The 15,695-nt window shown below is 41.4% G+C and overlaps 2 protein-coding genes across 2 annotated transcripts in view; both read right to left on the bottom strand.

Annotated features, from left to right (window-relative positions):
• The window catches only part of ELOVL6 (ELOVL fatty acid elongase 6), a 137,453-nt gene that overhangs the window by 75,173 nt on the left and 46,585 nt on the right, over positions 1–15,695 (bottom strand). The gene's annotated exons all lie outside the window — the stretch shown is intronic.
• On the bottom strand, positions 12,375–12,745 carry LOC309821651 (small ribosomal subunit protein eS26-like). The gene has a single exon (XM_082653143.1). The coding sequence runs from the start codon at positions 12,738–12,740 to the stop codon at positions 12,393–12,395; it is 348 nt and encodes a 115-aa protein (XP_082509269.1). The 5' UTR covers positions 12,741–12,745; the 3' UTR covers positions 12,375–12,392.

Genomic DNA, 15,695 nt, shown 5'->3' on the forward strand with positions numbered 1-15,695 from the left:
TCCTTTTCTCATCAGTATCTGCCTCATTTGACTCCTACTGGCTGCTTGGGGCAGGGAAGTGAGCAGCTGGGCTAGAATTCCACTCATCAGAACAGTCGAGGGGCAGAGACTGGACTAGCAGTTCTCAGTACAAAGTAGCTCCAATAAGATTTTTCACCTCAAGAGTGGCATGTGATGCCAAAATCTAATCTCTATTTTTAGAGTTAAATCTTTCTCCCACCTACAAACTCTTTGAGTAGGTCCAATGTGAGGTCTATCAGCCTATAATATTCTCATTAAAAACGCGGCATGCATATGACCATGGGCAAAACAGCCTTGCCTGACGGTACATGGGTGGGCACTGAGATCAAGAATTCTTATCCGTAACTGCATATGATAAAGCAAAAGAACAGAGGTTTGGGCTTCCCCGGTGGCGCAGTGGTTGAGAGTCCGCCTGCCGATGCAGGGAACACGGGTTCGTGCCCCGGTCCGGGAAGATCCCACATGCCGCGGAGCGGCTGGGCCCGTGAGCCATGGCCGCTGAGCCTGCGTGTCCGGAGCCTGTGCTCCGCAACGGGAGAGGCCACAACAGTGAGAGGCCTGCGTACCACAAAAAAAAAAAAAAAAAAAAAAAAAGCAGAGGTTTTACCTAAATGACACCAATATGATGACTCCTTTTTTTTCACATTAATTTGATGAATTTTAGGGGGATAAATTGACTGAATTAACAATTTATGTCATATATTCACTGAAATTTATATGGCATATGTTCACTGAAAACGTATCTTATGTCTGGTCTTAATAGCTTCTCCAAGGAAGAAAAGTTGTACATTTTGACAGCACAAATAACCTCACAGAAAGAGAAATTTTCCATATTCTTTTCCGACTCCATTTGGAACTCCTGATTATTCATTCAAGAAGTACTAATCAAGCATGTACTGTGTGCCAAGCACAGTTCTAGGCTCTGGGAATACATCAATGAACAAAACAGACAAAAAAGCCTGTACTCATGGAGGTTACACATCTGCAGACAGACAATAAATAAGAAAATAAATAATAAGATATGTTACAAGATTATACATACGATGGAAAGAAGAGATGGTAAAGCAGTGTGAGGGGAAAATAAGGCGGGAAGTGAGGGACAGACCACAATTTAAATAAGGTGGCCAGGGCAGACACAGTGGGAAGGTGAATTTGAGCAAAAGACTTATGGTAAGGGAGTGAACCCCTCTGGAAAAAGCTAGGCAGAGAAAAGGCAGAGAAAAATAACACGGGCAAGAACTGTCTTCTGTGTTTACAATGACCAGGTTCTGCTAATTTTGCCTTTGGAAATTTCAGTATACTGAGATATCCTTTGAGCATGTATCTCTAAGTGTATATCTGAACAATAATTCTGCTTCTTTCAGTAAGTTTTCATCTATTGATAAATACAGCTATGTTTGCATAGTCATAAATATTCAGGAAGAATGAGCATAAAAGTATCTAGACTATGGTAAAGAAAGTTTATTAATTTGCATAAGCAAACAACATTTTATTTAGGGGGTAATTATAATTGTAAATCTGAGTTCCTAAGAAATCCCCAAACTTCTCAGTTTCTGATCTTTTGTGAATTAAGTTAGTCTGTAGACAAAGATTATGAGGTACCATGGTAGAATCTTAAATTAAGACAGATCTAAAGTAGCTTGACACTAGAGATGAATTTATTTAGTCTTTCTCATAAAGAAGATGTGTAGTGTTCTTTCGGGATTCCCTCCTGCAAACCCAAACCTGAATATACAAAATCAAAAGCTGGTTCTTCAAAAATTGACAGGATTATTCCCAACTAGAGAGAGAATTTGATTTTCTACAAGCACATTAATTCTGCTTCACTGGCAAACTGGTTTTAGGTCCAAGTGGCAAGAAAAGGGATAATAATTCCTGACAAGGACAAGGAAATACGTTTTCCGTTTTTTTCCTGAGTCAGCAGGGGGATGTAGGACACAAGTGGCTTTTTAATGTGTAGTTCTCTAAATATACATATAAGAAGCAAAGCCCAATGGTACTGCGGAAATCAAAGCTTTAGAAAAAGAGGCAAATAAAATGAATAAAATATGACTTTAAAACTAAAAAAGGAACTAAGCCAATTTCTTTTAAAACACACTGTAGCAACTATTTCCATTAAAAAAAAAAAAATTAGGCCTTTTATTCCAGAGCTTAAGTGAGTTGCAGTTAGGTTTTAAATTTTCGACCAAGTAATAACGCTATATACACTATAACCTAATCCCAATTTTAGGAAGTTATCATAACACTCCAAATATAAGGTATAGCCGTTTCTTTAAAGGCCAAAAACTTACTTTTTAAAACACTCTGTATTTCCCTAGTTCATCCTTTCTAATGTCGCAAAAGATATCTTCACATCCTTACAGAACTCAGATCTCTCTCTGCCTGTGAAATGAAAGGCCAAAACTATATTAATATATATAAAGAAAGGGGTGGATAAAAGTTAATTTTCTTTATTTACTTTTTATTAAAAAGTTACATTGAGATGGTTGATTTACAGGTAAGTTTTATTTTCCACTTGTGTCTATGCAACACATATTTTAAAAGAGGATATATATTTATTACTTTTTTAATTAAAAAATAAAAATATAAGTTTTAATTTGAGTGAGAAAAGAGAGCTAGAGATTGGGAGTGAGAATTAGAGATTGCTAATTTTATTGCTAATAAAAAACCTGCTAAAATGAAAGTCATAAACAAAAAATGTCAGAGCCTAGTCTGAGTTGGGAGGAAGCAGGGCAGACTCAAAAAAGGGAGGGAGGTGGTGCTTCTTATGGCGGCAGATTCCCGCCTCCCTAATCTTCTGAATCTAGAAGAGTCCTGTGGTCTGAATGTCTTGTACCCTTTACAATTCATGTTGAAATCCTAACCTCCATTGTGGTATGATAGGAGGTGGGGTCTGCGGGAGGTGATTAGGTCATGAGGGCAGAGATCTCCTGAATGGAATTAGTGCCCTTATAAAAGAAAGCTCCGTGGGAGGTTAAAGAGAGAACACGACCTTCTAGGGAGCAGGCCCTTTCCCCACACTGAATCTGCTGGTGTCTTGATCTTGGACTTTCCAGACTCCAGAATTGTGAGAAAACGTTGTTACTTAAGCGACTCAGTCTGTGGTATTTTGTTATAGCAGCCTGAACAGACTAAGAACAAAAAGTAACCCTAAAAGTCTGCACTTCACTACGACTCTTACAAGACTTTTAGACTTGAGCTCGATCTACGTCAAGATCATCATGATTACTGAGCTCCCTGTCTTCAGCCACCACCATCCCTCCGGGTTCTTTGATTCCCTGCCTCAAAGATAACATAACTGTAAGGCACATCAAAATCAATTATATCCTACAATCAAATAAAAAACTTCTGGCTAATATCATATTTACAAAAAAAATATCAGTGCATTACAACTAGCAAAGACTTTGACAAGAGAGGAAAACTGAAAGAAAGGAAGAGTGGCAGGCAACCTCTTGTACTCTGCGTTAAGAACAGAGACAGGACATTGCACTGTAGCTGCTCTAGGACTCTGAGGATGAGAAGGTAAGCCTACATCTCACTAAGCTTCTCAAGATTCTCATTTATGTGAGCATTTAACAAACACATTAATCTAAAATTCTTTGCCCTTTAACCAGAAAACTGAAACCTAGGAACTTTTCTTCATAAGTAATAAGCTACTTCAGTTGAAAGATATACTTTTTCAGGAATTGCTTGGAGGATGATGGTTTAGTCTAATAACAGAGATCAAAGATATTTATTTACCTCCTAATTAATAAAAATTTACAAAGCCTTTTGGCTTACGGTGCCAAATTTTGCTGAATTTGTACTGCTAAGAGTTTATCTGGGCTAAGAGTAAGGAGAGTTCTGATTCATTTTTTCATACTGCAACTCAATAAATATTTATTAAGCACTGACAATGTGCAAGGCATTGAGGAGAGTTAACAAAATAGACACTCCCTGGTTCCTTGGAGACTTTAAAGTCTTTGGGGGGTAATAGACAAGTGTATGGGAAAGTGGGGGAATAAGATCATAAGGAAACACTCCAATAATACTACAGATGCACCCTCACCCAGATTTAGACAAGATGAGTAAGTGGGAATAACATGGGCAGAGACCAAAGCAAGAGAGAGAGAGAGCACATTCAAATAACTATGAGGAATTTAGTGTGTTTGACCTTCAGATCCCAAGAGTAGGTTTTGAGAGTTTTGAGCTGATGGTCCAAGATAGGTGGAAGCAAGATTATGAGGGCTCCTATAGACTATGTTAAGACATTTCTTTTTAATCCTAAGAGCAATAGGAAGCCACTGAAGCATTTAAATGAATGAAGTCAACATGCTTTTGCTTGTGATATATAGAGGTTGCTCACTGATAAGATCAAAGCAGGAGCTTGAGTGAGTAGCACAGGTTTTAGATAAGGGCAGGGCCTGGAGCTGAAGACAAGGCAGGCGTGTGCAACGTGGATACAGGAAGTCCCCGGTCTGAACATTCTTAGGTGGGGAGTTATTTCATAGGAACTGATCACATGGTCTAATGTTCAATATATGGGTGTATGAGGTTAGTCAGGTGATTTCTGCAAATTACTTTCACTCTATCCATCTGAGAGTATAGGGAATGCAGCAAAGTGTAATATTTCCTCATGGTTTTGGTGCTTATCATGATCTTATCTATAAAATTATGCTCCCTCCTGTGTCAACCAGCGGCATGTAATAATGTCAGTTTCAGGACTAAGAAAACATTCACCCATTTTCCCAACCAACAGGGCAGAACTTGTAAAGTTCTAAGTTCCCGTGGAACACACTTACGAAGATCCAGTAAGTATGTGAGTGATTACCAAGATTTTATGTTATGAATTTTATATTCATGCCTCAAAGGTAAAATAAACCTTTTTAACGTACAGGTTTATCTTGCTCTATACAACAGATTTACTCCCAGAAAATTGTGTATAAATTGTTTTAAACTAAAGTGTATTTTGAGAAAGTTTGGGGAGCGTCCCTACTGAAGAGAAATTTCATGATTACTTGTAAAGATCGAATCTTGTTATTGTATTGTATATATTTTCTCAGGTGAGGCACATCTAGACTGGATTGCTTTCACTTCTCGCCACATGAGAGGAAGGTACCCAGAGTCATCGCCTGGAAAGTCCCTGAGTCTCTCAAGAGATGGATCAACACCAGGGCAAACATTATAGTAAGCATGTGCTCCACAGATGTCCTTCGGTTGGAACGCTAGTTTCAATGGATTGGATCCTTAGGGAAGCTGTCTGAGGATGGCGGTATGACTGAACTGCCAATCACAATGCCCTTCTCCCTGGCTCCCTTCCAGCAATTGGTCTAGGGGTAGTCATGTGATAGAGTTCTGGCAATGATGCATAAGCTGAAGTGGCCAGATGGGACTTCTGGGGAAGCTTGCTTGATTTAGCTGACACACCCTTTGGAGTTTTGCTCCTTTGCACATCTCTTTCCTGCCTTGTCACAGACTGGATGCCTGGCGGCAGCCATCTTATAGCCACGAGAGAGAAAGCCAGAGGCACAGAAAGATGAAATGAGCTTGGTTTCCAGATGGCATCACTGGGCTGCTTCATCAACTCTAGATTGCATGCTCCGGACTTTTGTTGAATGAAACAAGGAAATCGCCATACTTAATTAAGGTTCTATTTGTTAATTTTTCTGTTAGTTCGCAACATACTCTTAATGAATATTCTGAATTTCGATTCAAACTTCTCTGAATACAACGTACGAAGTTCTTTGCTACTGAAATACATGGCATGCTGCAGCGATTTAATAATGTGGGTGGCAACAAGCAAGCCATTACCTCTAAAATGTAAATGTTTATATAGTGACATGTGTAGAGGCTCCTTCTATAAAAGATGCTAGGCTACCTGATCTATTGTGTTGTTACCAAAAAACAGCAGGAAGACAGGAAAACAAAACCCCAGAACTCTCTACATCCTGCCTAGGCATTTTGGCCACAATTACTCTCACTTAGTTGAGCTTGATTGGTCAAGTATTAAAAATGACTGAGCCCCGAGTGCTAAAGCAGGAGCAACACACTGGTCCAAGGGAATAACTGTCCAGAAAAACAAAAGGATAAAATGCTTTGTGGACAATTTTGGGCAAATTAAAGTTACACAATAATAAGCACTGCACAAACCGGACAAAAGCACTGGCCACCAGGGACTGGACAGTTCTCTTTAAGCAAACATGTGGGCTAAAGTCCACAACAGCTATCCTTATTCAAAGGTGCAACCTGTCTGGCAGGCTCCAGGATTTTCAGGCGAGTTTATATGCACACGAATATAAATCCTTGCAGGATATCAAAGAGAGCAAAGTTACATTTGTGCACGAGTGTGTACTTATATTGGCACTTAAATGCATATAAACATCGGTAAGTACATATTTCTATTCAAGGGGATAGTTGGTGAGTTTAAAGATCACTAGAGACTTCTCACTCCCACTCATATATAGAAGTTCCGGCTGCACTGTTTTTTACTGTCTTCGTATATAAATAATCTTCTATAGTTGAGGAAGACTCCTGAGCAATAATTTTATATTATGTGTAGGGGCTACACCTTGGACATTGAACTGAAAATGATGAAACACATCAAATATCTGCCACAGTGATTTTCAAATTCCTGTAAGCCATCTGGAGCTACGCCCAGTGATTTGAATTTGCACAGAGAAAAACTGAGTTCCAGAGACGTGAGGCCAAGTGCTCACCGAAAGAACAAGAAGAGGCATCAGGGCTGCTTAAATCTAGTTGTGTGGATTATTTAATTTGAACTGTTCAAATTGTTTATTAAAGTGTTTAGAATTGGCCACAGGACTTCCAAATCCCCAGTTCATTTTACGACATAGAGGCAAACTTTTCTCTAGGAAATTAAATGGTCTTCTATAAACAGGAGGAGTATTGATAGAAGTATCAGCAACAAATCCAAGTTATGCAGTGTATGTGAATTCAAAAATAAGCTCAAAGGCTCCAGCTGATTTGTTTACTTAAATATATTGGTTGAATACGTATACTCATAAAAATTACCTGGGGAGTCTGTTTAAAAACACCCAGAAATTCTGATTTTCTAGGTCCTATGGGGGAGGGGCGGGCCTAAGAACATGAGTGTTGACAATGGCTAAATGATTCTGACACAGGAAGGCCTGCGGGTCCCACTTTGAAAAACACTGGTCTATGCTGTTCTAGATGCCAGAGACACATATCTCAGACTGCTCAGTCTAGTGAGAGAGACAAGGCAACAATTTTACAATGCCTTCCAAACATTCAGAGGGATGTGAAGAGGACAGAAGAAGGCATAAAAAAGGAGGGCAGAAGTGAAACTAAACTCTCTTGCAGAACGAACCAGTTTTCAAAGAGCAGAACAGCTAAAGAACAGGAGAAAAAGTGCTTGGGCAGGAAGCACGGCGGGGACAAGCATTCAGTGGGGCATGTTGGAAATTGAACAAGGAGTTTGGACCGACCAGGGCACCAGAGGAGTAGGCAATGAGGTTGGAGGATTAGGAGGTAGTATCCTGAATGACTTTTCTACCTACATGCGCCTAGTTTGAACTTTTGATTCTGAAGGCACAGGGGGCCACTGAGGGTTGAAGCAGGAGGGGCAGAGTTAGATAAGATTTTTGGAAAGCCCGCCCAGCCATGGTCACATGGAGGACACCTGGGGGAATGTAAGCTGATGGGCAGAGATGCCAGGTAACTGCAATTCTCGTCATGAGAAGAAGCCAGGACTGGTGAAGATGGATAGGCGAACGCTATTTGGAAGATGGTAGCCCATCAGAGTAATCATTCCCTACGTGAATGGAAATGAATTCAGCAGAGAAGGTAGAACAGACAGGTCTTAGCAACTAATTTAATGTGGGGAGAAAGGCAAAAGGGAGAGTAGGTGGTGGTTCTCAGGTTTCTGGTTTGTCTGACCCGGTAGCTGGTGTTAGCTTTGTGGGTGGGGAGTAAAGAAGTGGTATTCTAGTATTTAGTTAATAGTTAATGAGAATGTGTGACTTACTGGTAGAGATTGAAAGAGACACATAGGGGCTTCCCTGGTGGTGCAGTCGTTGAGAATCTATCTGTCAGTGCAGGGGACACGGGTTCGAGCCCTGGTCCGGGAAGATCCCACATGCCACGGAGCAACTGAGCCCGTGCACCACAACTACTGAGCCTGAGCTCTGGAGCCCGTGAGCCACAACTACTGAGCCCACGAGCCACAACTACTGAAGCCTGTGTGCCTAGAGCCCGTGCTCTGCAACAAGAGAAGCCACCACAATGAGAGGCCCGCGCATCACAATGAAGAATAGCCCCCGCAACTAGAGAAAGCCCTCGTGCAGCAACAAAGGCGCAGCAACAAAGACCCAACACAGCCAACAATAAATAAATAAATAAATTTTTAAGAAAGAGAAAGAAAGAGACACATAGGGCGTGGGACTTAGAAATGTTGGGCTGGGAAGTCATCCACATTTGCATGGTGATGGCTGAAGTCAGGAACCTGGATGAGGTCATCCAGGGGGGAATATTCTGAGGATCAGGGTAGAACCTAACTGGGAGGGAGGTATCACCACTGAAGGGGGAGGTGAAAAACAAGCAGGAAAGAATAAGAAGAGACAACCAAAAGGTAAGAGGAAAACCAAGGAGTGTCATGGAAAAAAGGTCAAAGCTAAGAGAGGGTCGAGTGTCACCAGGCAATCAAGTCAGATAAGTGCTGATAAAGAGTGTTCCATTGTGACCTGAAGTGGCCTTTGGGCTGCCTCCTCTGTACATGGTTCATTCATTTCTTCAAATATTTACTGAGGTCCCCTGGGTGCCAGGTGCTGTACAGATAAACCTCAAGGACAGCCTCATCCTACTTTGAAAGCAGAGCAAAGGCATGTCCATTTCCTTACAAATGTTACACTCGTTCAGATGTGAACAGGAATTGAATTTGTATGCAAAGCACTGGGTGATATCGCACTTGGGCAAACAGCAAGGAAAGGAGGTGGGGTGAGATGCTTTAGGAAGATGGGGCTTAGAGAATCACAGGAGTCTGAGATGAAAGCGGGGACGGGAAGAAAAGGTGTGGCAGCATCACCTCCTCATCCTCTGACCTGTTATTTTGTTTAACCATTGACTTAGCTCCAACGTCTGCCTGGGGAGCAAAGTCCTATGCTGAAGAGAAGCAGTTATTTCCCAATATACTCTTGGTATTGAAAGAAGAAAATTAAGATAAGAAAGAGTTAAACTCACCAAATTAAATTGTTTCTGGGCTCTGACTACACTTTTGAAACCTCCTCTTATAGTTATTCAGCATAGTTACTTTCTTTTTTTTAAAAATAGAACAAGTCTTTTAGGGTTTTTTTTTATTACTCATAAAAGCTTTTTTTTTTTTTTTTTTTTTAAGCTTTCTGACTCTGCGCTTGTACCTTTCACACTTTGACCAGGATTTTCATTAAGGAAAGTGAGCTTGATCCTGTCACAGACCCATTTAGCACACATGGACCCACCACAGGCCCTGCTGACATGTTTTTTCACTTTAGGTAACCTCCTAAGAACTTTAGGTAACCTCCTAAGAACTTTAGGTCTCACAGCATGAACTTCTCAGCACATATCACATACAGATTTTGGTGCTTTTCCCAACCTTCTTGGTATAAAAGCAAGTAGTTCTACTACCAGGGGTTCAAGACAGCCTATTTTTGTTAGAGGCTGTATTGCATGATAGCCTACGATGGTGTGTCAAACTCAGGACACGTTGAACGCCTCTAAACAGCATTCCTGGAAGGGCTTCCATTTCTTAGAATTACTCTGAAAACTTAACGTCTAAACCTTCAAAACAAGTTATTAGGAAGCCTGTTTTTATACTTTTAGAAACTTAGAACTGATACTATCCATACTTTAGCAGAGTAAATCCTATGATTATTTCAGTTATCCATTCACTTGTTCAAGAAATACTGACTGAGTTCTTGCTAAAGATTCTAAGTGTCAAAAAAGATGAAGGCCTTGAGCTCACGAAGCCTACATTCCAGAGGCAGACAGAAGCTAACTGGAGGCTCTATAGTGTATCTACAGTCATAGTGATATGTTTTCAGGTGCAAAATTAAAGCACAGCAAGGGGGCCAGGAGTGACAGGACTCCATCAGCTATGGTGGGCAGGGAAGGCCTCTTATATATTGAATAGAAATAAATGAAAATAAAATATTTGAAACAATTAGAATATATTTGACTGCACAATTGGTATCTGCTTCTGATCCCCACAATATATTCCTTCCTTCAGGACTCCATCGCTGAGATCTACCAATTGCAAAACCCCATTTTAAGCACAGTGGGGAATAGAAGCATTACACCCCTTCCTGCTCTCAGAGTCTACTAACTAGTAGTGACTATCACACATGAAAGAACACGGTCAGTCATAATCAAGTCATAAAAAGAATTGTGCTAAGAATTGTGCTGATGGAGGGATTACAAGGCTGTAAGAGAACATGGCTTCTGGTAGGACTTAACACCACGGCAGGATAGGGAACAGGGGAGACTAGGAATGTGACATTCCAGAATGAAGGAACAGTGTGAAACATGGGCTAGACAGTGTTTATCTGGAGAGTGAGAATTATTCCAGTTTGGTAAATGTGTTCGACATGTGAAAGTGATGATGAAACCAAGCAGGACCCCATGGGGCCCTCCTGGGGCACAAAAGCCTTTCCAGGTCCCCCATTTCTTATTTGCAGGATAAAGGCTTCAGCCTCCTAGGCCTTCCCTAAGTTCCAAAGGGCAGAGCAAATGGCTACCGGTCAGGGAAATACGGAATGCAGAAAAAAGGAGGAACAATGAAGAAACTACAGTGCAACAGTTAAAGCAGGATACTGGTTCTACCTCAAGGGATATACGTAACAATATCTTTGAGTTCTTCTGCAGGAACGAAGGCCTCACCTCAGGTGGAAGACAGTAACTTCAGGCCGAGCATAAGACGCCTAGACCACCCCCATTACCTCGCCATCAGCCAATTATTAGAAAGTCACATTCCCTGCATCCCACCCTTCAAATTTTGCCTGTAAAAACTCTTCTCCCCAAAACATCAGGGAATTCAGAATTTTGAGCACAAGCCACCTGTTCTCCTTGCTTGGCCCTGCAACAAACCTTTCTCTTTTCCAAACTGCAACGTTTGGGTTCGTTTGGCCTTACCGTGCATCGGGCACACAACCCTGCGTTCGGTAACAGTGATGTGGGAAATAAGGCAGTAGAGGAAGTTTGGGGACAGAACTGAGCAGGGCCTTGAATTCCAGGCTAAACATGTAAGGTCTTCCCTTTTTTTTTTGTACTCATGCATAGACCAGGAAAATAGAACCCAGGACACTCCTTTATTATGTGGATATACAACTGGGTGAAAATGAGATAATCACCTTAAGGTTATCAAGGAAGTCACTGAAAATAATCTGAGGATGCCAAACAAATGAGATGTTTGAACTTGACCAGAGTCCAGGTTACTTAGGACTCTTCAGGCACTGTGCTAAAAACTTGACGCAGATCTCTCCTTCAATATTCACACCAGATACACTAGGTGTGTGCACCACCCCTACCGACAGGTGAGGAAGCTCAGCCAGGTGAAATAACTAACTTGCCCAAGGTTGCATGACTAATAAGCAGTGGTGATCTGGGATCAAACTGGCCTCACTCCAAAGCCAAGGTCAACATCATGGAGGCCAAAAATTGTAACCGAATTAGCAAATCTGAGGAGTCGGAAACACATGTAATGAACCTCAGTATAAGCACAGTTAAGGGTAGCAGGGTAGTAGCCCAGGGAATAAGGGAAGGCACTAAAAATTAAAAAGTTAAAAATGGATAAACTCAGCAGCAGATAAAGGCTTTATTGGAAAAGAAGCCAACCAGTAGAGGGACCGCAGCAGAGCACTCTCTTCTCTTCCTGCCCCTTCCCTTCCTCTCCCTCCTCTTCTTGTAATTCACCTCAGTCAAGGTCACCTGGAAGAACCCTAAAGTAATCCTCCTATCCTCAGCACAGGTCTGATCCCCACCAGGCACCAGAGACAATTTAATCTTTCGAGAAGATCCTCAAAGACGAGCAAGAGGTCAACATATTAGATCTGTTTAGAATTATCAAAGGAACCAGGAAGAGAGAAAGCTGACCATAATTTGGAGTGAGGTTTTCAAAGAATTAACCTCTACCTTCATTAATACCACAGGAAGAACTTCAATTAGATGTAACTCAGTAAGCCTAGTTGAAAAATGAATTTTTCTTCTAAACTTGGATATGGGGCTAGGATATTAATCAATATATATTGATTAATGACAATACGTATGATTAAATCTGGGTTCATATGAAAGATATTTATAGTGGGTTTTTTTTGTTTAAAGTATAATTTCCACGTTATTGTCTTTCCAGGGAACAGTATTTTAGTCTTTAAGGACTTAGCTCCTTACATGGGCTTTGGTGGAGGTCGTGGGGCAGCACCGGCAGGTCTAAATCGGGGTGGATGTGTTCGGTCCTTCGGGGCTTCCCGAGAACGATTCCTGGCTACCTTGCTGTGAATGGCACAACTGACGCAATAATGCAGTTTCACATACAGCTTGGGAAGCACATAGGCGTCGAAAACACTCGCTTCGGAAATGTCCCTGACGGCCGCGGCCTCTAGGATGTTACGAATGACGGACTTCTTAATGGTCTTATCCTTGGGCACGCATCGGGCACAGTTAGTACAGCGAACAGGCTGCACGTGGCCGCGGCCCTTTTTGACACGACCATTATTCCTTCTTTTCTTGGTCATCTTGGAAGCGAGGCGAAAGAGGCTATAGTGGGTTTCTTAAAGCAGTGATCACGGAGACTGCACGTTCACAGACTGAGATGTACCCATTCAGAAAATTTAGCTCAACATATTGTCTCATAGGATTCTAGATATTTGAAATTCCAAGTGTTATTTTGGTCTCAATTTTCTATATAAGTATCTCAAATTCCCATTTCACTTTTTGACAGGTCATGAATGCCCTCAGATGTTTCCTCTGGAGCTAGGAATCCTGCATTAGGAATAGACACATAGCTATAATACCTTGAGTTTCATATATAAGTTCAATCGGTTGTAAAGTTAAAGGCTGTGCTGATAGTTCTGGGTAGAATTCCCACAACAATAGGTTTGTCTTTAATAAAATGTTTGCTTTATACTGAGTGCCTTATTGAAGACATTAGGAATGTGCAAGTGAAATAGGAGGAAGGAAGCCGGGCACAACCTTTAAAAGAACGACATAGCCACTGAGGATACGACATAAACTGGTTAGAACCGATTATGTCCAAGATTCAACTTCCAGTAGACCTTGAACCTCACTATACACTCATAATACATTAGCATGCTAAATGACACACCCACAGGCACCATGACATCTCCAAGTTTGACCATAAAATGTCAAAAAGTGGGCAGTGGCCCAATTCCTGGAAATCTCCACCTCTTCCCTAAAATTGTTGGAATAATCCTCCCATTCATTAGCCTATCAAATTAACCAGCCCATAGTTCGAGGCCTCTCACCTTCTGAGATGGCCCACACTCCGTCTGTGAAATGTGTTTCTCCCAGGGCCATTCTGGAATGTGTATCTCTAAATAAACACTTCTTACCTATCACTTTGTCTCTCACTGAGTTCTTTCCACAAGGAGACATAAAGAACCTAAGCTTCATTAAGTCTTGAGATCAGGTGTGTGATCTCAATGAAAAGACGGTGGGTTCAAGGCCCAGTCTGAGTTATGTGGCTTCATAGGTAGTAATAAGGAAAGTTTGTCCTGCCATAGACAAAGCTAGGACTGATTACGTATGCCATTGACTGACAGATACACTCACTTAAATTAAGAGCAATCATTACTTCCTCAAACTGAATGAAAGACTGGAGATGCAGTCTTACCCATCAGTTTGCAGCTTGGCACGCGGGATCTTAGTTCCCCGACCTTGGACACCAGGGAGACCAGGGATCAAACCTGTGACCCTTGCAGTGGAAGCACAGGGTATTAAACACTGGACCACCAGGGAGGTCCTGTGAAGATTTCCTTATTTCCCCAGAGTAACTAATTCTGCAGGATCTGCCAGCTACCTCTAATTACACCAGCTTCACCCAATAATCACACCGAACTCTACTCTCTGAATAGCATTCTTTTATCCTCTGACTAGCTGACTAAAGGTAAACTGTACTTTTCGGAGCTTCTTATCACCTTTGTGTTTCAGTTTCTCAAATGTTAGTTCATTTGTAAAACTGCTGTTTGAGGCTAAATTAACAAAATTAGCAGCTGAATAACGACCACACCCTGCCTACCTATACCCTAATAGAGAGCACAGAGATAAGCTGGGAGGGGATGGTAAAGAAAAGTTGGGAAGGGAGAAGAAACAGAAGTCTGAAAAGAACACCTTATCAGAGAAACATCCTGTCTTCCGGGATTGTCATTTAAAGAGCTGTGGAACTCACATAAATGCAGAATTACACCCTTTCTTCCTTCTTGGCTGGAAGGCCAAGAGCCCCGCGGTAAAAAGCACCCAGGTCAAAGTTTGGCAGGGAAAATAGTACCTTTGGAAATTTTATGGTCTGGCTTTAAATATAGGTCAAGAAATATAATAAAACTAATTTCTTTTTTTTTCCTTAGAAGACTGGAAATCAAAAGAACTTTGGGGTTAATATAAGTAAATTTTAGTTCCTTCCAGCACTAGAATTCAGTGATTCCTTGACTCTGAGCCTGGATTAAATCTACCTTGGCCGAGTATAAACCTGGTTTACTGGCTGGTTGCTTTTACTGATTTTGCACTTTACAGCCACTTCCTCTTAAGAAGTTCACCATCGTGACTAATTTCTTTGGGGGGAAGTTGGAAAGCAGAGGGCCAAGTCAATCCGAAATGGAGCAAACAAACTCACCTTCTACTACCTGGTGAGGAGGACACTTCCACTATTGTTACTGAACCAAACTCGGGTCCACTTGCTTGTCTGCAGTAAAAACAATGTACTGGCACTGGGTTGTCGTGAAGGAAAGTGCAGCGTTTACTGTACGGTGCCAGACGAGGAATCCAGGGAAGCCAGCGCTCGAAAAGCCTGAGCTCCCCGTGGGTTTCAGCAAAGCACTTTTAAAGGCAAGGTGAGGGAGGAGGGTCCCAGGTTAAGCGATCAGCTGCTCTTGCAGTTCTCTGATTGGTTGATGGTGAGGTAACAGGGCGGTGTCACAAGGGTTAACAACATCAATCCTTAGGCGCCAGTAGGTTTAGGGGCTACGTGCTCACGGTCATTAAGTAGTTAATTTCTTTCACTTGGTGGTGGTTTTAGCGTCTGTAAAACAACTCAGGAAGTGTGTATCAGATACTATTATCTAGGTACTTCAGAGAGGAGCCGAAGCAGAGGGTATGGGGCAGGATCTGTCCCAGGAAGGCCCCATAGGGTCCTGCTCGGTTATGCTATGAAGCATTAGCCTCTTCCAAGGTTTTAGAAGATATTTTGACGTTACTGGAGATCTTCTTATATCCATGTCAGTTAAGCGTATGACTCTAGTAAGTCTATCTAAATTTAAAAGGCAAAAGCTGATAGTCACTATGAATAGATTTCTCTTATTTATTAATAGGATCTATTTTTAACCATATAATAATAATAATAGTAATGACACCATAAATTTTTTTGGCGCTTTGCAATTCACAAAACACTTTAACTAACATGACATAGATTCCTGGGCAACCCACTCTGAGACAATAACAAATTTGTGGAAACAACT

Source organism: Grampus griseus (assembly GCF_964374135.1).
Source record: "Grampus griseus genome assembly, chromosome: 4".
Classification (NCBI taxonomy): Eukaryota; Metazoa; Chordata; class Mammalia; order Artiodactyla; family Delphinidae; genus Grampus; species Grampus griseus.

Excerpts from the sequence above, each read along its gene's own strand:
- LOC309821651 (XM_082653143.1), bottom strand. The coding sequence starts at position 12,740 with ATGACCAAGAAAAGAAGGAATAATGGTCGTGTCAAAAAGGGCCGCGGC.